This window comes from Falco biarmicus, chromosome 7 (assembly GCF_023638135.1).
Source record: "Falco biarmicus isolate bFalBia1 chromosome 7, bFalBia1.pri, whole genome shotgun sequence".
NCBI classification, from domain to species: Eukaryota; Metazoa; Chordata; class Aves; order Falconiformes; family Falconidae; genus Falco; species Falco biarmicus.
Genome location: NC_079294.1, coordinates 70,619,331 through 70,643,681, shown reverse-complemented (window position 1 = coordinate 70,643,681; position 24,351 = coordinate 70,619,331). Strand labels below are relative to the sequence as shown.

Here is a 24,351-nt window from a genome sequence, read left to right as displayed (position 1 = left end):
ATTCCTCTGTCTTTATTCAGACAATAGAAGCTTTGTCAATATAAAGAGGATTGTTTTATTACACTGATGCATGACTGAATGATACTGTTGGGGCTCCTGAGTTACACATAAAAGATGCTGCAGAAAGCAAATGCACATGTCGCACAGACTGTATCAAAAGAAAAAATTCTTTAGAAAATGAGGCAAAGTACTAGGAACTTAATCAGCCCCGTAAGAATGTAACAGAAGTTCTTCCTATGTTTCAGACCTCATTGTGACAAGCTGATCACAAACCAAACATAAACTTAAAATGGACAGTTAGCAGATACCTGGTACATGGTACTTCATGCTAATTTCTTCAAAATGAGGAAGAGTAAAAACGAACGTGAAGAAAAGCACTGCCAAAGGAAGGAAAAAGAAAACAAAATGATTGATAAAACACAGCTTACCAGATAACGCCACAATTTTGAAAGTGGGCAGTTTTGATTAAAATATTGCCTGGGTTAAGAGAGAAAGTGAAGGAAAGCAACATCTAATAAATGGGGAAAGGTAAAGCTGGCATCGACAACACGCTGACAAGTAACACGAGAAACTGCTAAAGAAACCTGGTAAGGAATACCAAACCGACAGATCAGCGCAGAAGGCTGCAGGTGTGCCCCTGTCCTGGCAGGGCGGGCCAGCACCGGCCAGCACCGCAGCCGCCCCCCGCAGCACGCCAGGCCAACAGGGCCCAGGAGCGGCCCAGGGCTGGGCCCCGCTCACAGCTCGGTCCGCTCGGCCGCTCCCGGTGACTCTTCCAGCAGCCCGGCCCTGCCCGCCGCCGCCGCAGGGCCCGGCCCGCCGCCGCTCCCGCAGGGGGCGCGCGCCCTTCCCGGCGGCCCTTGCGCCCTCCCAGCAGCCCGCGCGGCGGCGCGCGGCAGGATGATCCACGAGCTGCTGCTGGCGCTGAGCGGGTACCCGGGGGCGGCCTTCACCTGGAGCAAGCGCGGCGGCCTGCAGGTACGGCCCGGGACCCCCACCTCACCACCGGCCCGGCCCGGGACCCCCGCCTCACCACCGGCCCGGCCCGGCCCGGGACCCCCGCCTCACCACCGGCCCGGCCCGGCCCGCCGCCCGCGTCCCCTCTCCGCCGCTTGTGTCCCGCCGTCTGTGTGTCCGTCCCTTCACCGCCGTCCGCCCCCCCCTCACCACCGTTTCCCCCTCAGGTGTCTCAAGAGCTGCCGTTCCTACACCCCAGCGAGACCAGCGTCCTCAACCGGCTCTGCCGCCTCGGTACCGACTACATTCGCTTCGCCGAGTTCGTGGAGCAGTACACGGGCCACGTACAGCAGCAGGTGGGGCCGCTGCGTGTCCTGGGCAGAGCGCACCGGGCACCCGGCTGGTCGGGCCGCCCGGCTGCTCAGCGCACGCCGGCACACGGGTGTCCTGCAGCGCTTACCCGCACTAGCACGGAGGGGTGCGATTCCCCAGCAGAGCTCCAGAAAGCGCTGTGTGGTGCAAACAAGGGAGGGTGCAGCACGGCAAAAAATGAACCAAATATAAAATCTCATTCTTGGGGAAGCATGCTGCAATAATTTCTGGTCACTGCAGGCTGGGCAGGGTTTGTGAGGTGTATAGGATGCACATCCCTGTGATGTAGTAAACCCTCCTTGTGGCAAGCTTTGAGATCCAAGAGGCATGGCGTAGGTACAAAGAAGCACTGAAGTTACCAGTGATTCCCAGCACTTGCATGTGTCCACAGAAGAGCCAAATATAACTCTGCACAAGTAACCCTCCTTGTGCCAAACTTCTGCGTTTGTTGGGTGTTTTTCTGGGCACTTTCTGGTGGGCTAAGGTGTGTTCCAGCATGTTTGGACCACTGGCTGCTGTATAACACTGCACAGAAACTCAGTTACTCTTTTGACCTGCGCTGGAGGGAGCTGACATAGATCTTACTGTTTGGTTTCAGGACCATCATCCATCTCAGCAAAACCAGAGTGGATTACATGGCATTTATTTGCGAGCCTTCTGCACAGGTCTCGATTCAGTGCTGCAGCCATATCGACAGGCACTACTTGACCTAGAACAAGAGGTAAAAGAGAGAGACTTGGATCAAGAGGCGGTCCAGCCGCTGGCAGATTGTGGAAAGTTGTAATTTCTGGAATTAATAGGCTAAGTAGTAGCATCTAAAGAGAAGACAAGGTACTCTGCTTTCCACATCAGGAATATTTTCCAAAATATTCCTCTGAGGTGCCACTGAGATGATTCTTCATCCTAATAAGTATTATGTTCCCTCTGCCTTCAATTCAGTAGGTGCCCCACCTGCCTCAGAGCCCAGTGCTGTCTTAGACTGTTGTGATTTCTGTTTTCAGTTGTAAAGGTTTTGATTGATCTCTGCTAGATTAACAGCTGTCCTGTCTTGGGTACTGTCACCATCCAGTGGTTGTTACAGCCTAAAATGGGGGACAGCCCAAAAATGGGGGGTGGGGGGGTGGCAGGGGGAAGCTGTGGGAACTAAAGGTTTGGAATATAGACCCAAACGTGCTTTTTTACTTATCCATACCTTATTTTAATTTTCATTAATTGCTTTGTTGTTCTTTCAGTTTCTGGCTGACCCACATCTTTCCATCTCACATGTTAATTACTCCTTGGACCAGGTATGTCATATTAATGAACAGGTAGTATTCTTTCTCTGTGCTCTTTGGTTACTCTTATCGCTCCTTGAGTCTACACTTGCACTTTGACACAAAGCTTAGGTCCTCCACCTTGACCCTCACATCTTCCTCACTGTCTCTGTTTAGCCTGAACTGCAGCTGCAATACAGTAACTTCAGGCATCTTGGTCCGATGGAGGGAGGACAGACTTCCTAGAGATTTTCATGTCATGTTTCTAATTTGTGGGGAAAGTCAGATGATAGTTTCATTAAATTAATGTAATCAGCTGTTGTCCGCATTTACTCATGTATAGTTTCTCTCTCCCTTCATAGCAACCTAATGCAGTATTTTGCTCCTTGTTCTGCAGTTTCAGTTACTCTTCCCCTCTGTGATGGTCATGGTTGAGCAGATCAAGACTCAGAAGGTACAGTAGTAACATTGTAGGTAGTTTCTCTTAACAAGTTTCCTCTTGAGCTGATAAAGTTCTTTCTGACCCCATCCCAGACCTTTAATACTAGAAAAGAATGTGTTTTCAGTAATGGGTGCCCTATTCCTCTAGTACTACTGTAAGTACTGAGTAACTATTTTGCAAATCCATTTACACTGGATTTGACTTTTGCATTATCAGCATGATCTTTGATGATTTGCATTTTATAATCACAATATATTTCATAGTATGAGCTGCTGCTGGTTGGGATTTCCTCTTTTCTGTGTGTTTTCTCCCACTGTCACAAGAAGAAAAAAAAAAAAAAAGGCAGAAGCTAATGTTTTCAGAATCCAGAGAAGCTTGCTTTTTGTTAAGGGAAATTTTTGAGAGAAGCTTGTGTGTAGAGACACACATAGAAGGCCTCTTTCTTCATTACATTATGTACATTACATCGTTCTTTCTGTAAGACTTCTGCAGCTTGTTACAGCATTTTCTTGTTAGCGTAGTGTTTAAATGTCTGAAAAGGTCAGTAAAGATCCAAATAACAGACCTAGTCTAACCATGTTTTCTTTCTGCAGATTCATGGATGTCAGATATTAGAGACAGTCCACAAACATAGCTGTGGGGGGTTGCCTCCTGTTCGCAGTGCTCTGGAAAAGTACGTAGATACTATAAAGCTACTATTACTTCATTCTTTTGTAGTAACTGGAGTTAGTGTCAGAGTATGCATCTTACTTGTGAAAAGAGTGCATGGAAAACAGGCTTGTGTGATATAAAAGTAGGAGAGTCTATGCAAGGAAAACTGTCACAGTCCCCAGTGTTTATCTAAAGCAGGCTGAAGGCAGGGATTCAGGCTTTCTCTGGACTTCGGAGACTTGGGCCTGAGGGAAGTTCAGACCCAGTGTTTTCTTCTGAGGTCTACTTGAACCGTATTGCATATGGTAGACCTGTTACTGGTTTTTTGATCCTTCAAAAGGATAAGTGTGCCTGGGTGAATGTTACTAGGTCTGTATGTCCTTGGGGAGAAAGTCAAGACTACCTAAGAGATAACTTGTGTTCATGCTGAAATGGTAATTGAGTAGAAACAGCAGGACTGGGAAGGTACCGCAGATCTCTGTGGAGAAGTCACATATTCAGAGGATATGTTTGTTTAGCTTTGCAAAACAAAGCTGGTCTACCTTCCTCTGTTTAAAAAGAAAAAAAAAATTATAAAATTCCACATTAGCCATTTAGCACTTGCCACGTTGTCTAGCTGACTAACTGGACTTTCCAGAGTGATGTATGATGAGGTTTTGATTGCTGTGTGCGAAGGCCCCACTGTCTTGTTTCTCTTGACCTCAGGATTCTGGCTGTGTGTCATGGAGTCATGTATAAGCAGCTCTCTGCATGGATGCTGCATGGATTGCTGCTAGACCAGCATGAAGAGTTCTTTATCAAACAGGGCCCGTCTTCTGGGAATGTCCCTAGCCAGCCTGAGGAAGATGACGATGACCTAGGAATTGGAGGACTTACAGGAAAACAGCTACGAGAACTGCAGGACCTGGTAAGACTGCAAGTTGTAGCTTGGCATCCTTTGGTCCTTAGGGAACAAAAGAAGAAATGTATTGTCTTCTGCTTCAGTGCAAGCTGTGCTGGACTGGACGTACACTGGGACCTTGAAGGGTGGGAATCAACAGAATATTGTAATAGGTTGCAGCTAGGCATAAAGGACAGAGACATACGGTTTGGCACAGTTGGATAATCTCGGGGCAGAAAGCCCTGTGGATGGAATCCATAACCTGATGCCAAGTGACTGGCAGTGCTGTACTCACCCTGCTCTTACTGACTCGGTCACCACTGTGATCTGCTCCACGTAGGCATTGGTGGTAGTGTGAGCAATTGTCAGGGAAAGGGTGTGGGGAGCTTGGGCGTGGACCTGATTTGCACCCTTTCTGTTGGCAGCCGGGTCAGGTACCTTTCTTGCACAACCATCTGTTGTGCAAATGTTACCCAACAGGATAATAGCACTGACATTACTGGGGAAAAATGTGCTCTGTGGGACTCAAGAGGCTGCTAAGAACACGCGCAGGATGCTAAGTTAAGCAAGGGAGCAACCTGCCAGCCGTAACTCCTCATGTAGATGGCGTACCACTATAGTGCCCTCGTGCAGAGCAGCTTCCTCAGTGGAGTAATCTCCCTCACTTCGTGCATCTGAATAGTGTCTGCATCGGGAGCAGTGAGGAGCAACTGCAACTCTGTAAATTCACGCTCTAGTTTACTGCAAGAAAACATTTCCTGGGTACCCGTGGTGTTAGTGTGCTGCATGCAGCTTCGCTGTGAACAGGCAGAAGATTCACCCCTGAAACAGCCTGTGTTGCACACTCATGAAGTACCCTGTGCAGACAGTCTCTGCTGAGGACAGGCTACACACAGGCAAAACCAAGGGAAACTTTAAAAGACAGTGAAAAATCTATTATTTCACTGTATGTGATATAGGAAGAATGTGAATACTGGCAAGTCTTCTAGATCCATGGTGGAAAATGTAGGCACCAAGACAGCCTAATAAACTCTCTTCTTCGGTACTATTGATTAACAGTATTGGCAATTCTTCAGTCGGAGAGTAAAGTAAGAAATCCTGAGTGTTGATGGGACAGATGGATAAAATACTTGGGTATTTCCTCAACTAAAAGTGTCAGAAGGATCTTAAGAATTGCTGAGCTTCTAACATCAGTATACAAACTTGCAATGAACTCTCCTATTAAAATGAAGAATTCTGTAGATGGCAAATGTTCTCACAGATTTGTTAGTGCGGTGCTTTTTGGATTATGGAATAAGGAACCTAATTCTCCAGTAACAAGAGAGCCAAATTAAATAATCAGTATTGCTTCTCTGAAGGAAAATCTTGCCTCTGTACTTGGAGTTCTTTATTGATATATTCAACTAAAAGATCTTACTGCATTGCTCTAAACACCTTTTGCAGGAACTGAGAAAATTGCCTCATTTATGCTAGCAGGCCTTCAGCTCTTTAACCTATTTGCTTGCCGGTGGATGTGTTTACATTTGGCCTGTATCACAAGCGTTATAGCAGTGTTAAAATGTACAGGAATGGGTGTAGCAAACGGTTATTTTTGGTAATGCTGTTAACATTGTTACGGCTGCAAAAAACCTAATGTAATGCAGTTGCAACAAAAATTTCTTTTGCTGATGTAACATTATCCTTTGGGAGAGCCAATTTGCTGCTATTCCACAAAGGTTTAGCTTCTCCTTTTCCTGCTTCTGCTCCCCTCTCTGATGAAAGCAACATCTTCTCTAGGGAGATCTAGTGTACCGGAATTATAAAGAAATTTGCAGCCTTACTTAAATGAGGCAGATCAGGTTTGCTGCCTTTCTGCTTACTTGCAGTGTACTTGGGATTCCCCCTCCCACACACACCACATCACCCTTTATACGCTTTTTCTATCTGGTTTTCTCACACTTTTTTTTGTTTGATTTCTTTTCCCCCGGGGTCTCTGACAGCGCTTGATTGAGGAGGAGAACATGTTAGCTCCATCTCTAAAACAGTTTTCTCTGCGAGTAGAAATGCTGCCTTCATACATTCCTGTGCGAGTTGCTGAGAAAATCCTTTTTGTGGGAGAATCTGTACAGATGTTTGAGAATCAAAATGTTAACTTGACCAGAAAAGGTAAGGAATGTCTTTCTTGTGGCCTTTGCTCAGTTATGAGTGCCTGAAAAGTATCTTCCAAAAGCCTGTGTTAACTTATTCCTCAACAGTTGCTGACTATTGGCTGATATTCTTCAGACCATACGGATGGTTTTGCCAGGGCAGAGCAGTGGTCCCAGTGTTCTGTTTGTTTCCAAGGAGCGGTATAAGAAGAGGATGAGTAGATAATAGCACTTTCCAAACATAGTCTCCAGGTTTCCAGCAAGAAGTCACTATGTGATTTGCTCTGGATAAATAAAGCGATTGCGAAGGTCGTGTTTTCTTTTCAGTTTGTATCCCTGCCCCCGAAGGGTGCAGACAGACACAAGGCACATCTTGCTCTGAGTGTTGCATTGCAGAACGGTGTCGTAGGATTAAAACACGTCCACAAACATAAGAGATTCATTGTAAAGTGGTCTCAAAGGTGGCTGCGGAAGACAAGTGATCAAGATGGAGCCTTTAAGACAAGCAAGAGAGAGAATTCCAGCTGGTGGTTCTCTTTGAGAGATAAGTTTACATTGGAGATGGTTTTGGAAATGTATTCCTCCACCATTGGGGAGGACTGTGGTGGTGGCTTTATCGTGCTTGTCTATGCAAAAGTACTCAAATGACTCAAGGGACACTGCAGAGAACAAAGGACTATTGAATTAGACTATTTGCTTGCTTTAGCAGAGGTGAGGTGAAAAGGAATTTGTCTAGCTTAGTTGGTTTAAAAAAAAAATAATTCCCAAGTTCAAGCAGTGGGATTGATTTGAAAGGGGCTGGGTGGGTGGAGAACCAAACCAACTGGTTAACGTGGCGCAGAAGTTGTGGGTTCAAAGATGTAGCTCAGCCCTAGGAAGGGGGCTGTTAGCGGCTGTCATTTACATAGAAAATATTTGGGTTTTTACTCATACCACAGCACTGCCATGGCAAGTGTCTGTACCGTAACTGTACTAGCAGTAGTAGTCTTGTACCTTGGTACTTGTACTTTGAGGCCTCCTCAGCCTCGCATTCCTTGCCAGACCTGAGGCGGTGCTGCGGGGACAGCCTTTCTGCCCCGCTGTGCTGGAAGGGGTCTGCGCTTCTCCAAAAGGCATTTCTTTTTATTGATCAGAACACTCTTCTCACTGCACAGGCTCCATCCTAAAAAACCAGGAGGACACTTTTGCAGCAGAGCTACACCGGCTCAAGCAGCAGCCGCTCTTTAGTCTGGTGGACTTTGAGTCAGTGGTTGACTGGATACGGAGCACCGTTGCCGAGGTGAGGATCCTCGGAAGGGTCATGGCTACGCAGGCTGAGGAGCCCTTCAGTTTTGTGAAGGGCTGGGAGGAGGAGGGGGCTCTTTAGCATCAACGATTGAACAAGCATGTGAACGTTGCAGGGAGCTTTCATGTTCTTATGGGGCTCAAAGCTTCGTGTTACCCCAAGCTGCAGTGACAAAAGGACATTTACAAATGCTGTGGGCTTTCATGGGGGAAAGAAGGGAAATGTCATGTATTTTTTAATTTCACTTGAAATTACTTAAGAACTTTTTATCGTGCTTTCAGCATAATAGATGGTGTCTCACTGGGCAGATTGTTTGCTTTGGCAATTTTAAATCTTTTTTTCGTTTGAGGTGGGAGGGGTATGGAACCTGAGAAGATGAGGAGGTTAGAAAAGTGAAAACAGAGCTGGGGTGGAACTGATTTCCTAAGAATTTGGTTATTTTTTGCTATGGATCTTAATGTTTCTAAGAGTTTCTTGCTGGTCTGGTGTGCATCAAGAGTGTTCTAACTAGTAGCATGGGCTGCCTACGCACAGACTCCTAGTGCATTCTCTTGTGCTTTGTATAGCATTTTATGTAGGTGCTTTTTTGTGTGCGTCACAAGTATTTTAAGACAGCTGCTGTTCTCACTGAATGGGTTTAGATAAACCTGTTTGGTTATTGTTTCCTCACTAGCATCTTTGGAAACTGATGGTGGAGGAATCAGATTTACTAGGACAACTGAAGGTAACGTAACTGCTAGCTTAATATTCTTTTTTTTTAATGGCTCTTTCCCATTAAATACTGTACTGTCTTAGATTCTGTGCTTTATTCTTTTAGGTAAAGCTGTTTTCATTTCCTAGGTTTCAAGAACGAGCAGAGTGTGATAAATTTAGTAGAGACAGAGTTAGAGGGGTTTGTGTATGTGGCTTTGTAGTTTGCATCTTGAACCAAAAGCAGCGTAGACTTTTTGGGCACTGGGTGAAATTCAGAGCTCTGCAGCTGTGTTTTGAAATGGCAGTTGTCCAAGCGATAATAAAAATGGATGCTATCAGATAGGAATTCTGCTTAGTTTTTCATATGCTTATATACAAAAAACTTAATCTCCACAGATTATAAAAGACTTTTACCTTTTGGGAAGAGGTGAGCTGTTTCAGGCCTTCATTGACACTGCACAACACATGCTAAAAACACCACCTACAGCTGTAACTGAGCACGGTGAGTGTTGCTTATTCACTTACAAACTGTCCTCGCTGTGGTATAGCAGGGAGGTGCTTAGCCACGTCCAGTACAGAAAAGCTCTGTCATCCTCTAGATGTTGTCGTCAGTTTTGAAAGAGCAGCACTTGTGAATTAGCATGTCTCACAGAGTGGGTGAAAATAACACCTCAGGAACTTTCAGGTGGCAGGTTTCTCTCCATATTTGAAACCGCAATGAAATGAAACGAGTGTAAACAGCATGTCGGGGTTGTCTTTTATGGCCAAACATAAATAATTAATGGGTATAAGATCAGCACTAGCTGCAGCATCTTGTCCTGATATCTGTGCTCTCTCGTTGTCAGATGTCAACGTTGCATTTCAGCAGTCTGCTCATAAGGTGCTGTTAGACGATGACAACCTTCTTCCTCTGCTTCACTTAACCATTGAGTATCATGGAAAGGAGCATAAAGGTATCTACTTGTGTATTTAGTAGTGAGTTAAGAGGGGAGGTGATGACGTTGTTTTCATGTCCTATTGCTCACCCTTCTCTGAAGTTCAAGAAAAATTACCATTGTCCCTTTGCAGCCTTATGCGATGGTCTAGCCTGCATTGGCTCTTCTTACTCTGTTTTTCCCCCTTTTCTTCTTTGCCATGGTTGTCTTGACTGAGAAGACGACTTAACTCAGCACCTTGTTTGTTTTCAGATACATCCCAGACTCGTGATGGGCCTTCCCGAGAGTTATCCCCACGTGAAGCCCCTGCGTCTGGGTGGGCAGCTCTGGGCCTTTCTTACAAGGTTCAATGGCCACTGCATATTCTCTTCACTCCTGCTGTTCTGGAGAAGTAAGTGCTAGGTATGGTCTCTGTATATTTATCTGTAGGCTCCCTGACCGCAGGCACTCCCTAGTGTGTTGGGGTTTTTTTTCCTCTCTATGGAGAGAAAGGTAGAGCCCTACTTCTTGCCCCTTGAACTTTAAAATGACTCTTCACACTTACTGATACTGAGGGCGCTTGTGATGACAGTTAGACCTGCAGGATGCTGACAGACCGGCGCTATTTAGGAACAGTGCTGTTCTGACAAAACATTGTCAGCTCTTCCCTCCTTATGGTGAAATTAACTTTTTATTTTTTAGGTCAGTTACAAGCAGAAATATGTTACCCTGAGATAGGCCACCACCTGACCTACCCTACCTGTTGGCAGGCTGCCATCTCCTCTCCCTTTTTCCCATCTTGGGTTGTTAAGGTTTTCCAGTATGTGCACCCAAGGAAGGTTTTCATCTTAAACAGCTTTGTGTTTTTTTGACTGTAGGTACAATGTTGTGTTCAAATACCTGCTGAGTGTGCGACGAGTCCAGGCTGAGCTGCAGCACTGCTGGGCTCTCCAGATGCAACGCAAACACCTGAAATCGAACAGAACGGATGCCATCAAGTGGCGTCTGAGGGACCACATGGCCTTCCTTGTGGACAATCTTCAGTATTATCTGCAGGTCAGGATTATAGAGAAAGGTGAAGCGTATCAGTTAATCAGGAACCAGCAGAAGTGCATGGAGGGAGCACTCCAAGTCCTGTCTTTCAGGGCTGAGATTCTTTGTGCTTTAAGGAAATCAGGATTTTCTTTGGAATGAGTCTAGAACTTTCTCTTGAGTTCCCAGGCTTAGTGCTACAATTAAGTTTTGGGGCTTGTGAATCAGTGAGTGTTACTGGAAATGCAGGAGTTTTGTGTCTCTAGTGCTACGAAACATTAGTGAGAAGCCATAGTCATCTCTGAAGTAGCAGCATTAAGATACCATCCTGGCTTCTGCCCTTGTCGCTTTAAGTGAATTCCAGTTTAAGTGACAAGTTGTTTGGGGTTTTGGTTTTTGGGGTGTTTTTAAGAACTGAAGCCATATTCTGACCATTTGAAGTAAAAAATACTTTTCAAGTTTAAACACCGGTTAGTTACTAGTAGCGTGGGTTTGTGAGAATGCGGGGTCACTGTAGCCATAGCAGCGGGACCGGGGGCCTGGCTTCCGGGATGCTGCAGTGACCTGGCTGAGCTTTTGCACTGCGGCCTCTGCCCTCAGACTCCAGATAGTAGCTCCCAGTGTAAAATTCAGAGGTGACTATGGCTACAGGCAAAGACCTTTGTTTATGTGCTAGCTATATGCTTTTTCAGTAGTTAAAGAAAGCGACTATTTCTCTTTCTACTTAATACTTAAGCATCAAAAATTGTCCCCGCTACCCCACGTTATGTACTACTGTTGTATATAATTCCCCATTCAGCAGGCAGACAGAAGGTGATCTTCCACCTTTAATAGAAGAGTAGCAATAAGGAAAGTTTCTTACACCAAACTTCTGGCTGTTTGGAAGTACTCCCGTTCCTCAAGACAGTAATGAAATTTCTTTACGTATCCATCAGGTGGATGTACTGGAATCTCAGTTCTCACAACTTCTGCAGCAGATAAATGCCACACGGGATTTTGAGAGTATACGATTGGCTCATGATCATTTCTTAAGTAATCTGTTGGCTCAGTCTTTCATCCTCCTAAAACCCGTAAGTAGGTCTTGGTTTCATCTCTTTCTACAAATTCTCCAAGCCACCCTAAGAAACACGCCTTTTTGAACAGCTAGGACAAACCATCTCTTCTAAAACAGATCGGTGATAATCTCCTGCAGAGCAGAAATCACAATTCTAGGAATAAAGCAGGTATAAACTAGAAGAGATAATTGAATTAAGATCATTTAATATACAGTCAGTGAGTGTGGATGCTGCATTCCTGCCAGTTTTAAATCAAGATTATTCCAGTGTTCAGTTAAGCTTATTATCTTAAATTTTGTTGCTGTGTTTTTCTCGCAGGCAATTTATTAAAGAACTACTAATTAGTGTAGTACTGGGAACTGTATTCCTGAGGGACTCATTCGGAAAAGCATTAGATTAAGAAAAATTCCCTCTTGTACCTTAGAGAATAAAAATAGCTGAGATATTCCTGAGTGGACTTTAAGGGTCTTTTCATATTGTTGTTTTAGTAAAAAATATGTTACAGTGTTGCCAGTATTTTTATTAACCATGGAGCTTCACAAAAATATTCCCGAAGAAGGTTGGTATCAATGAGACGCAGTGATACCGCCCGTCTTGGCTGTTCCGTTATTTTCCTCAGTCTCCAAGGCTGTAGCGTAAAGGTGGCAGAATGCTCATTATCCACTCTGGAACTTTTAAGTGTGCCAGTAGTTATGTCTGAGACATCTGGGCTTGCTTAACACTCTCGAAAGCAAGTTACCTTCACCAACTGATACAAAAGAAATCCCAAGTTTTGAGAACAGTGAAACCGAGGCCTTGACCCCCAGCTCGTGCTGTGCTTTATTCTTCCCCCTCAGTGCCGAAGGGCCTGCTGGTTGCGTAGGGGAGCCAGCGTTCGACGTCTGCCTGGGTGGGTGGCTTATGCCAATCCCTGCTTCCCCAGTAATATCTGCAAGAGGCTGGAGGTGGGGTGCAGCATAACATTTACATCCTTTCTCTGTAGAAAACCTTATAAAAATGCTACAGGTGCCTTAACATCTTACTGATTGGGAAATGTTATCAGCAACATCTTCATTATAAGCGCTGCAACTTTTCAGGTACTAACAACACCTTTCTCTGGGTTTGGACTCTGTTTAAACAACCATCTTGTACTTTTTATCCTCTGCAGGTTTTCCACTGCTTAAATGAAATTCTGGATCTCTGCCATAGTTTTTGTTCCCTGGTCAGTCAGAACCTGGGCCCACTAGATGAGCGGGGAGCTGCGCAACTCAGCATTTTGGTGAAGGTGACTGTTTCCATGCAAGCATTTGCCGGAGCAGCCGTCTTGGCTTTAGCAGCTGCAGAACCAGAGCAAGTTTGAGCCAAGACCTCCTATGCAAGTGCTTGCAATGATTTTAATTAATTAGCTCTTCCCGAGTAGAAAACTCTGTGTGCACAGAGAGGAGGAATAGGGGCAGATACGCAGAAATAACCCTATTGGAACAGGAAGGGGGTGGCTACCTGTCGGGGTGGTCCCCCTCCTTGTGCATACCGAACACCTAGTAAAGCTTGCAGCTGACAGCTTACCTCATACTGGACCACAAGCATCACTTCTTTGCAGCAGTTATTTTCTTTAGGCTGTTAAAGGATTGTTTAGGCAGGAACACAGATGAAAGGCTGGCTGGCTTGTGCTCTTGAGTGCCCAAAACTGACAACTGACTTCTTCTGACTTACAGGGATTCAGTCGTCAGTCGTCACTGCTCTTCAAGATTCTCTCTAGCGTTCGCAACCATCAGATAAACTCCGACTTAGCTCAACTGCTGTTGCGCTTGGATTATAACAAGTACTACACCCAGGCTGGAGGAACCTTGGGCAGGTAGGAATAGCTTCAGGGTTGCCTGTAGCATTATCCCGAGGTACTTGAAGTACAAAGTGATCTGAATGATCGTAAGTAATTTTTATTGATAGTGTAAGCCAAAATAATTGGCAGCAAAGTGTTGCTGAATGCTACAGCAGAAAAGTAACTAAGCAGCATGAGGTAATTCTTGGTGTTCGTATGCTTTCTCCCCTTCGAGTTTGTTTTGGCCTGCGGTTGAATTAGCTTCTAGCTCATACTGGCTGAAAAATGCCGATGGGGGTTGACAAAGGGAGTTCCTTTCAGTGTGTAGTTAATACTGTGCCCTTCTCTTGCAGTTTTGGGGTTTAAGCACTAAGACCTTTTCTTCAGGCTGTGACCTGCGACATGTCAAGCAGTGGAGATGGGTGCTCTTGAGAAAGTTTGGACTCAGCTGCGATTTTCTTTGTAGCCGGCTCTTGCCTGGCGAACCGCTGTTTTGGAAGGAGTGGCAGGAAGTGTCACTTACGTGAGGTTGCCCAGTGGCTGCACAAAGCTACTCTGCTTTTTTTGGAGCTATTAAGAGCATGCTTTCTGCAGCCCTGCATGTACTTATAAATGCTTCCAGGGAGCCAGTCTGTGCTGCTTCAGAAAGCGCAAAAGCAATAAGAATTGCAACGTCTTGATTCTTCAGCTGGAGTACTTTGGGGGGTGGAGTGGGGAGGGTGTGAAGTTCTGGCTGTATCACAGTACACGATGTCTGCTAATCAAACACACACCTCCAGCTAAACGATGATTGCCTGAGCAGTTTGAGGTGAAGGGGGAGGGAAGCAGAGGTAGATTTTAAGAATCTCTTCGCACGCAGTGCCCTGTTCCAGCATATCTGTAGGTAAAGGTGCCCTTGTGTCACATGCTCTCTACAACATAAACTTAATGCAATTTGTGTGTTAAAATTACTAGACAGAGGAGCTTTGCCCTATCCACAGTACAAAGCTCCCGCTGCTGGCAGAAGAACATGCTGGAACTGAAACTATGGAAAAACTTAACTAGGATGCCAGCCCTAAATGTACCGTGTTCATGCAAGACTATTTAGAATGCTACTAGTGACTATCCTAATGAACCAAAATAAAACCACCTTGTCATGCAGTTTTGTGGAGTATTGTCAGTGTCTGCACCCAAATGCAAAGGGACTAGAGCAGCACAGCATCCTGTTTCAGTGAAGTGCAGCATCTGGCAGGAACTTCTGGCACGTTACTGGGATTTCCCAGCCTTGCTGTACCAAACAGACTGTCTTGCCTTAAGTCCATGTGGCCGAGTGGCAGAAGAGTCCTCTGCTGTCACCATCACCAGGGTGTAGGATCAGGTTTCCCAATTTGAGCACAAAAGCAGCCTGTCGGGCAGCCAGCCTTCCCTTCCCAGGGCTGGTGTTTTCACACTGTCCAAAGCTGCAGCTCTGGGGAAAGTTACACATCCTCGGGGGAAAAATCCTCTCTGCTCTGTCTGTAACAACAGACAGCATGTACATGGCATCTTCAGTCTGCTACAGCTGTTCACGGTAGGACTGGGCCTGATGCAAAGTTTAAAATCCTGTGACCATGAAAAAAGCCGGAGAACTGGAGAAAGGGTGGTGGAGTTTGGGTGTGGGATGTACAAACCTGCCCAGGCAGAAGGTGACTGAGCTGGGAAATTTATAGGGGGAAAAAATACCTCTCAAGAAGAACTTACACCTCCACAGCAGGGGCGGAGTGGCTGTGTACGGGGCTGCGTGGAGGCCTGGGGTGCCTCCAGCCCATAGTGCTGTTAAGAGCAAAGAGCTTTGAGCTCAGCTTTTGCTTTTACAGAGGCTGACTACTAAGGTGAAGTGCCTGGCTGTGAGTGTAGCTGTGAGTGCAGCAGCTCGGCAGCAGCTGACTGGCCCCACTGCCATTTAAACAAAGACACGCAGCCCTTACGTGCTCTTTGCAGTTCAGTCGTCCTGGGTCGCTGCGTCTTGGTCCCTACTCAGGTAGTCCCCGTCTGCACAAAGGCAGGTTCGTGCCTATATAGTTACAACAGGAAAAAGAGAGGTAGCCAAAACAAAATGGCACTTTGTTCTAGAAATTCTTACCAGCCACTTCAGCAACGTCTTGGATGACATTAATGGAAATAACAGCAAGCTGGAGGACAGCACGCTACTCTTCCAACAAAGGGAAGTCCTGCTGCCCTGAACTTGGTCATAGGGTACTCGCTTCTGGAAATACAGGCTGTCGCTTGAGCCCACCGCTTTACTTTCCTTTCTAATTGACTTTGTGTCGAGGGCAGCCTTTACCGGAAGTAGAATATCAGTGTTATTCAGCTCAGAGAAACACTGGCATTTCTTTTCTCTGCCCTCATCTGGAAGTGTGGCCCTAGAGTAAGTTTAGACAGATAAATGAGGAGCCCCAGCAGCTACCACAAGAGATTGAACATTTATTTCATCATAAAAGTCCAGCAGATAAAACTATATACAGTAATCCATGCACACTGTCCAATTACACAAACATTTAAAATCTGATTAAAACACGGTCTGCACAACAGTGGGACAGCAGGGCAATGCTTTAGTGGGGGACGTAGTCATGTTTGTATTTTGGATGCTGCTTGTAGCCTACTCTCTCCCCAGCAATAAGGCTCTGGATCACCCACTCTTGCGAGACAACAGGCAGCCGTAAAGCTTCTGCACACTTCAAGACACCAGCTGGGCAGGAAAAATCAGTCACCACCACATCATAAACACCCAAAGCAATATCTGCACGGAAGGAAAGACAGGCACCTGTCAGGTGAGAAGAAAAGGGATCTCTGCAGCAGCAGAGGAGGGCGTTTCACCACTATGAATCTCCTCCACATCCTCTCATTCCTAGCCAGTGAATTGAAGAGATGCAAACATACTTTACACTTTCCGAGTAAGAGATTCCCTCTAGCCCAATAGAATGAACAGAAAACCAGCAGCCAACACTACAGGCATGACCAGATCACTAGGTCCTGACCTCAGGCTGCGAGTACCAGGGCCTACATCCCATACAGAGAGGGAGGACAAGGGAGCACAATTTTAGTGGCTTACAGGAGGTCCAGGAGCTACTCTTGCCTGTTTCCCCCTCAACAGAGGCTGGCAGCTGATGGCTTGTGTCCTGAACTGCTGCAGCACCTCCTCTGGCAGATACATCTTCCAGATTACACTCAAGCAGAGCGCTGGTGTCTGCACTTTGCCTTTATGCTTCCAGCCTACCTTGTGAGCCACCAAAAATGCTTTCAAACCATGCTAGGGACCACAGTGGTACAGGATTCCCAACGACTAGGCCTGAGAAACGGGCCAGTGAGTACCTTTGTTGTGAGCACTTGAGTAGTGCTGCTTAACAGATGCTGCTCCCCCCGTCATGAGGATTTCAGACCACAGATCCAGGAAGTTCTGCTGCTGGTCAGAAACCAGGAGAACCTTCAGGTTATGGAATGGGTTTTCTCGTGGATGCCTGCAGAATGAAGAAGAGGAACACAGACTGCTAAGAACGCCCAGCAGTCTCAGACTCTGAGGACCATTATCTATTACTTCTAGTTACCTGACTGGCTCCCATATTGGTTCTTTTAATATCTTGCATACAACGACCTGCTCTCTTACCACCCCTCCTGAAATACTTGGAACAATTATCCTCTGTCTATAGATAGCAGAACAGAGCTGGACAACATTGGTGGGATGTGTGTGCAGCAGCCGAAATCCAAAGTTAGGCTAAGCTCCTCCTCAATCCTGAACCACCGCTGCAGTGCATACCCAAAATGCCTCCACTTGGACAGGGCTGAGCAGGCAGGCGTTAGTCTCCTGCCCAGAAGCCCACAGAGATTTACAAACTGCTTTTGTCCACCCCTCACCTTGCCTGAGGAGCCTGACCCGGCAATTGTTCTCTCAGAACAGACCTACTGGATTAGACTCCATAGAAAACGCAGAAGCTGGCTCCAAAACGTACCAAAGGAAAAGGAAATTGCAGTAGTATTGCTCTCCTTTATCCATTTCTGAGCAATTAGAGAAGTCAGCCAAGTGTGTGGGAAGCCTTGCCTGAATTCCGTCTTCCTCATGAGGAGACTGACATCTTTCTTACTTCCCAGGAGACTTTTTTGTGTATATGGCACTCAAATGTACCTTGGCATTAGAGGTCACTGTAAATCCAAGGAAACAGATGGAAGGGAAAGCATGGGGAGCAGTACTAGGGACACCTTCAGTACTTGTAGTATTCAAGAGCCTCTCAAGCATAACATTTCTGAGTAAATCCTTGGTGTGTGGACTCAGATCATGGTTATGTGGCGCTTACCATTCTAGCAGTTTTTGCTCCTGGAGGCTGTAACCAGCTGGCAAAAGGTAGTTCCGGTAATTTTGAAGCTGGTTAGCATGACAGCTATCTTGGACCCAGATATGAGACACACAAGGGATCCCTCTGGCAAGGCACAGCAAGTATTTCCGAGTTCGACAATGCTGGTCCGCAATTAAAAGACACTGATATGCTGCACTGCACTTCAGGGGAAATAAAAAGACATGTAAACAGGAAACAATGCCTGCAAAAAGCCCCAGAAGTTATCCAGCTGCTAAACACTTTTAAGAAGAAAACAACTGAAACCCCAATTCTCACAGCCATTTATGTGAAAGGTAAATTAGAGAAACCAATTCCAGCATCAGGAGTACCTATAACAATCACCCATTCCAAGCTGCGCAGTTCACAAGCAAAAACTGCCTAGTAGTTTATCATTAAATATCTCTTCCAGTTCAGACAAGAGATAAGATTCTTCTTTTATTTTGAGACTCACCAAGTCACCAGAGAAGACCCTGCACCCTCAGGCAAGATGCTCCAAGGACAATTTACCTTCTCTAATAAAAATCTAAATTTAAGTAAAAGTGACACAAAATGAAACTACTTGTCCAAGTAGATCTGGTAGGTGAAGAGGAAATAGGAGGGTGTACAAAAGACAGGACCAGACTCTCCTCAGTGTTATCCACTAAAAGGACAAGAAGCAACAGGTACAAATTGAAATACAGGGAATTCCATTTACCTTTTTTTTTTTTTTTTTTTTTTTTTTAAATTGGGGGTGGTCAAACGTGCAATCAAGCTGCCCAGGGAGGTTGTGGAGTTGCCATCCTTGAGGATACTCAAAACCTGACTGGACAAGGACCTAAGCAATCCACTCTATTTGATCTTGCTTCCAGCAAGAGGGTTGGACAAGGTGATTCCTTCCAATCTCGACTACTCAGTGACTTGCGTTCTAGATCACTGAGTGAGCCCTTACCTGGGTTTCATTGAAGTCTTCCAGGATATAGCCAGCTCCTGCTCGCAGCTGCTGGGCTATGTAATGTTTGTCGTACGGAGTCATCTCTGAAAATTCTACAGCAGAAACAGAAAGTTCAGATTTTGGCTATAATCCATCTGCTTATGTCCATACACTCCTCAATCGACACAGCCCTCCTCCCTGTCGCTTTTCTCATGCTGCAATTCATTGCATGAAACAAAGGCAAACTGGAGCAACCCATTCATGCTTTCAAGTCCTGTATTTCCCAGCACAACCCCTTATCTCTCAAAACCTTTCTTCTCCTATTACACCATTCCGAGACTGCTGATTTCACCAATTTTCACACTCTTAACTTGCTAAGCAGTCCTATGCTCACCACTGAGGTTTGCCACTTCTCTTAGAAGCTATAAATTCTCTAAATCAGACTGCGCTTTAGGTCCTTTCTGCAAAGAATTAAAGAGCAAAAGGGTAAAACAAACACTCACAGAAATGCCTGATCAGACAGCATCCAGCATTTTTCCTAAAGCCATAGCATCCCACTTGGAAATGCAATGAGTAAGATTTGCCTCACCTTCTTCCTCCTCACTGCTCCCTGTGGGACCATCTGATTGCTTCTGGTGATTGACCAATTTGTCACTGGGTGTTGCCATGGTGAGAAGAAAGGCATAGCCCAAAAAGAGGGTCTTATTTTGGGGCAAGGGTCCATGATGGTCCTCCAGTACTGGGGGATCTACAGCATCTACACCTTCACAGGTGCTTACAAACTCTCCGGCTCTCACAGACCCTGCAGGGAGACAGAAGCACCATGGCCCTCAGAGGTCAAGTGCAGCCCAAAGACCCTGGGTAAGATTTGAGATACGTTCAACTTCAGTTATTTCACTTGTGGGGACAGAGGGAGGCAGGGTTTTGGGTTAGGATTACGCTAAGATAGGCAGGGACCTTTTACCCTTCTGGATGCAAAGAATCTTCAAATCAAAACCTGAATGACTAACAGGACAATGTTCAACAGCATCAACATCCTGAAACAACACTTACTGTTGCAAAGGGTCCCTTTACCAGCCAGGCATTTCAGGACTGACTAAATGGATAAGAAAGGAGAGAGGCAGATCACAGCATTAAGGTCAGAACATTTGTAAAAGGCGGAACTGAAAAGATGGCAGTAAGTATTCAAACTATGCTAAAAATATCTCTGGCTGCTGAATGCGTCCAGTCTCAAACCCTGCAGGCCAAACACGCAATCTCATCTACTTTTTGCTTATGGGAAGTGGAAAGATCAACTACAGAAATACCAGGGAGGAAAACAATAGCTGAATTCAAGTTTAAGAGCAGCAAATAAGGTTCTCACCAGGCTTTATCATTGTTGATTTGCGGCCACGTTTAGCTGGGGATCTCTCATCTTCAGAAGCAACAAGCTTCCTTTTCCCAGATAGCGTGCCTGGTGGGATGCGTGGACTCTCCTGCCCTTTACGAGTGGGAGTTGTGCTGCTGCTGGAAGTGCTAGGAGAGCCAAGGTTACTACGCCGCTTCCGCTTCCCCTCCACAAGATTATCTGTAATATAGCATGCAGAGATCAGTCACTGGCTGTCACCTAAATCCACAAGCTTTCATCCAACCTGTACAGGGGTGGCTAAACTCAATAGTACCTAGAAGGTACACACTGCTACGCTCTGGCAGAGAACAGCAAGCAAAACACCCCAACTCTCTCGCTTGTGTATCTTTCTTCTCAAGCCCTGTACTCTGCCCATCTGTCTCTGTCTTCTTCCCAGTACTACTGAAGAGCTTGTATGATATCAGCCATCCACCACGTGCACATGAGCACAGCAAACACCCCTGCTGTAGAAGCAGGCCACTCTCCACAAGCCAGTCTGTACCAGTAAGTCTCTGAGCAAGGCGCAAAACAATAAAAGGATCTCTAAGATCCCATTATAAACTACCAAAAGCCCCGCTGAATACCCAGAATGATTTAAACACTGGCAATTCAGGTCAGGAACTAGAAGCATCTCAAAGGAACAAGACGCAGAACAGCACAGCCAGCAGCTCCACAGCACCTCCCCTTACCGAGACTGATGTCAGCTGCTTTGGTCAGGGGGGTGACAGGTTCGTAAGGACCCAGCCCAAACTGCTCCCGCAGCTTATTTCCTTGTTCCAGAGACAGGATAACAGCCATTCGTTTGTACCACTTCCTCTGGCCTTCCTTTTCAATGCAGTAGTATAGCTCTCCAGACTCCTTCCGGTGTCCCTTCACCACACCTGGCAAGACAGCGAGTAACACCCATTAACCAGCTACACCCAGGCTTCTCATCCTCCCGGACAGGCACCCACTTCCCACCGCATTCAGCAACTCAGAAAACCCGGGGATGGAGCTCAAGCACTGCTCTTACCTGCGCTGAAGTACTCATCCTCTGAGAGTGCGGTCACCTCAGTCTCCAGTGGGATAGGATCACAGAGTAAAATATCTTTTCCTAGCACATCACATTCATATCCATCATCAAAGAGTAGCTTGTACTTTCCTGCCCCAACATCTTGAGTAATCATTCCGGAATAGAAGTACCCGTTTGAGGACCACTTTGCTACAACCCTGAGGCCCACGAAGCTGCTCCCAGAGGATGAGTCTGCACAGTCCGAAGGACCAGTCACCCCTTGTAATGGGATTTCTGGAGAGTCACTTCGACGTAAGGCACAGAAGCCAGAAGTGTCAGATTTCTCCCCTCCATCTGGCAGGCGAACTGAACGAGTAAATGATTTCTCCTCAGGCGATGCTATTGTTGAAAGATCCTCCACACCTGTCAGTCCAGCTAAATCTCTGTAGAAAAGAGAAAAGCAGTCCCAGAAGGAAAAAAAATGAGAAAAGCACTCCCAGAAGGATCAGGAAATACAGTTACTAAACAAAGAATACTTGGGCGAGATGCTTGCAGCTGCTATGTGCTATCACCAAAAATTAGCTACTGAAACAGCCAGTACCCCTTTTTCCTCTGCCACATTAAGACAGCAGCTCCCCATTCTCTTCCTGGGCAACAAATGAAAGCTACAGTCTCCTTTTTCCAGGGTACCTTGTTCCTGTTGTTCGAGATGGTGGGCGGCCTCTTCTTCCTCGCCCACGAGGTGTCACAGGTGCTCTGCCACCCTGACGAGTGCCAGGCATAGAGTCATCCTCTTCCTCACAAGGCAGTGCTCCCGGCTGGCTGACTCTGAGCGGAGATGCTGGCTGACCAGCTCCTTTCCTAGGGCTACAGAATTTACAAGTTAACTGCTCTGAAAAGCAGCCAGCTCATTAGTAACCCCCATTTTCTCTGTAATCTCAGTACTGGTCAAGAGGTTTGCCTCATCGCCGCTAAACTGGCAAGAGCTTAGGCAAAGCAACACCTCGCAAGGAAACAAACTACTCCTTACAAAAAACAGACGGGAAAGCAGACCATCCCCTTACTTCTGTTCATCTTGCTAGATCCTTCCCAGAAAATTCTTTGTTTAGGGTGTACCCTACTTCACACTCCACCCAAGCCAGCTCTTCACTTCCGCAAAATAGCTGTTCTTCCTTTCCCAAGGCTCTGCACCTACCTTAATTTTCCTAAGATGCCTCTGCCGACAGGTAAAGCAAACTCTCCAGTGTCTGCCCCACACACTTTCCCTTTGACAGCTCCAGTGCCTCGCCCTGAGCTGCCGCTGCTGCTGTGTGTGGCAGAGTGACCACTGCTTGCTCCACTGTATGTACGGTGGAGGCTTGATGCCTTAGATGAGAAGGAGCTGACATCACCAAGGTCCCCCGAGGTCAGTGACGAGCCCGCTGCAGTTCTAGAGGAGGATGCATCAGTCTCACACTCCTGGCACTCTACTACAGGTTCCTCAGTTTCCTTGAGAGAAAAAAAAAGAGGCTTGTCAAAGGTGATGCACTTGCTAGATGGAAGCTCTACAATCACCAGGCAAAAGTGCAGACAAGTTGAGACCACATTCATGAAACTGAAGACAGCCATGCAGATGTGAGTCGGGACTGATCAGTGGTGAGCAGCATGTCTCGCTACAGGCCTGTAGCTGCTCTGCATAAATAAGTCACATTAAGAAATCAGTCATCAGGACAGAGCTTGGTTGGCAGCAAATTCATCTGGCTTCGAATGATTCCCACCCTTCAACACTGTAAGAGTGCAACAAATACATGAAACACTAGCAGCCTTTGGTTACTAATAATCCAAGATCAGTTTCAGGCAGCTGGTCATTTGGGGCCATAGAAGTTTATGGATATGAAAATATGTATCTACAAAATAGCAATGTCAAATGTTGGTAGATAAATTGGAAATGGTTATATGATTGTGGTTACACAACCTACGTAAGTATATTTCAGGAAAATTCTCCATTTTACTGTTACAATAAGCAATTTCACGTGTAGTGTCAGGAGTGAAAGTATAACCTTTGCACTGAACTCATTTATCCTTCTGTGTAACTCACTGTAACCACACAGCACAAGACTCCTACATTATTTACCTTTATAGCAGAATAGCGATAACATTTTATTGCTAGCAGGCTGATAGGATTACTGTGCAGATCAAATAAGCATTTGTCAGCAATCTTTTGGAATTCCCTGAAGATTTTCCTCCTAATGAATGGACATACACCAACACAAGTGTGCTAACAATTGGCTTGTTTATTTGGGGGGTGGGTGGGGGTGTTAAGTTGCTTTTTGTAGATCTCATATAGAATCTGGTCCATAGAACTCAAAAGAGTGCTGTTAAAAAAAATGACGCTAAGCTGCAAAACAGGCTAAACGACCTTACATGGTTCAATTTTACAGGCAGAAGTGATTTTTGCTAACTAATAGAATTTCTGCCCATTCTGAAATCTGTTCTGACAAAACCCCAAGAATTTTAAGACAGTTGGACGCACATAGTAAAGTTTTTTGTTCAGTTCTTTGGGAAGAAAAAAAAGTCAGCATGTCTTCAGAATACAGCAATGGGCATGAAACGCACCAGCAACAAGTACACAGTTTTCGCCGTGCACTAAATGGTGTACACGTTTGCTCACGAGGAAGAGTTTGTCAACACTCACTTGTTCACTCAACTTCTTTTCTGCAGCCACAACACATTCTCATTCTGATTATTTTTCAGCCAACATATCTGTACATTTAGCCCTGAAAATAGGAACTTACTTCAACTACCTTTCGTTCCACCTCTGCACCATTTACGTAGTAAACATCTGTTATAACACGCGTAACAACGGTGCGCACTTCTCGAATAGTTCGCATGTGGCGATGCTGAACTTGGCCTTTGGGTGGGTGAAGAAGGTTAAACTCCTCCTCTCCCTGTAATAAACAGGATAAATGGAAAACAAAAATAGTCCACAATGAAAAGCAAGTCATTTCTGGTTAGACCCATCTCTGCAGTACAGTTTCTTCATACCACCTTCAAGTACTGGGGTAGGGAACCCTTCAGCATCTTGTTACAAATTAGATGCAACAACACAAATGACCCTAAATAAGGGAGAGCTGAACACATTTCACTGACGTGCTGACAGGTAGAGGAAGGGAAATCACAGGGGTCCAAGAAGGAAACAGCAACTTGCTTAGCATGGCTTCTGATGCTTTTTCTTTCAGTGGACTCTCAGACATAACACACCAGTGTTGCACTGCATATT

The 24,351-nt window shown here is 45.8% G+C and overlaps 2 protein-coding genes across 2 annotated transcripts in view; one reads left to right on the top strand and one right to left on the bottom strand.

Moving 5' to 3' along the window:
• The first annotated feature begins 851 nt into the window (after positions 1-851).
• Positions 852-14,598, top strand: TUBGCP4 (tubulin gamma complex associated protein 4). The gene is made up of 18 exons (XM_056347429.1): positions 852-978; positions 1,185-1,313; positions 1,928-2,050; positions 2,562-2,615; positions 2,980-3,036; positions 3,618-3,697; positions 4,381-4,582; positions 6,535-6,700; positions 7,836-7,960; positions 8,640-8,690; positions 9,056-9,161; positions 9,505-9,612; positions 9,847-9,985; positions 10,452-10,629; positions 11,541-11,675; positions 12,808-12,924; positions 13,355-13,494; positions 13,812-14,598. The coding sequence occupies exons 1-18, from the start codon at positions 901-903 to the stop codon at positions 13,822-13,824; spliced, it is 2,001 nt and encodes a 666-aa protein (XP_056203404.1). The 5' UTR covers positions 852-900; the 3' UTR covers positions 13,825-14,598.
• Positions 14,599-15,880: 1,282 nt separating this feature from the next.
• TP53BP1 (tumor protein p53 binding protein 1) overlaps positions 15,881-24,351 on the bottom strand; it is a 29,897-nt gene continuing 21,426 nt past the window's right edge. The window contains 11 exon segments of the mRNA XM_056345991.1: positions 15,881-16,216; positions 16,789-16,934; positions 17,766-17,965; positions 18,733-18,827; positions 19,304-19,516; positions 20,078-20,281; positions 20,791-20,982; positions 21,114-21,535; positions 21,783-21,959; positions 22,288-22,580; positions 23,867-24,019. Of these exon segments, the coding sequence (XP_056201966.1) occupies positions 16,029-16,216; positions 16,789-16,934; positions 17,766-17,965; positions 18,733-18,827; positions 19,304-19,516; positions 20,078-20,281; positions 20,791-20,982; positions 21,114-21,535; positions 21,783-21,959; positions 22,288-22,580; positions 23,867-24,019 (2,283 nt within the window). The 3' untranslated portion in view covers positions 15,881-16,028.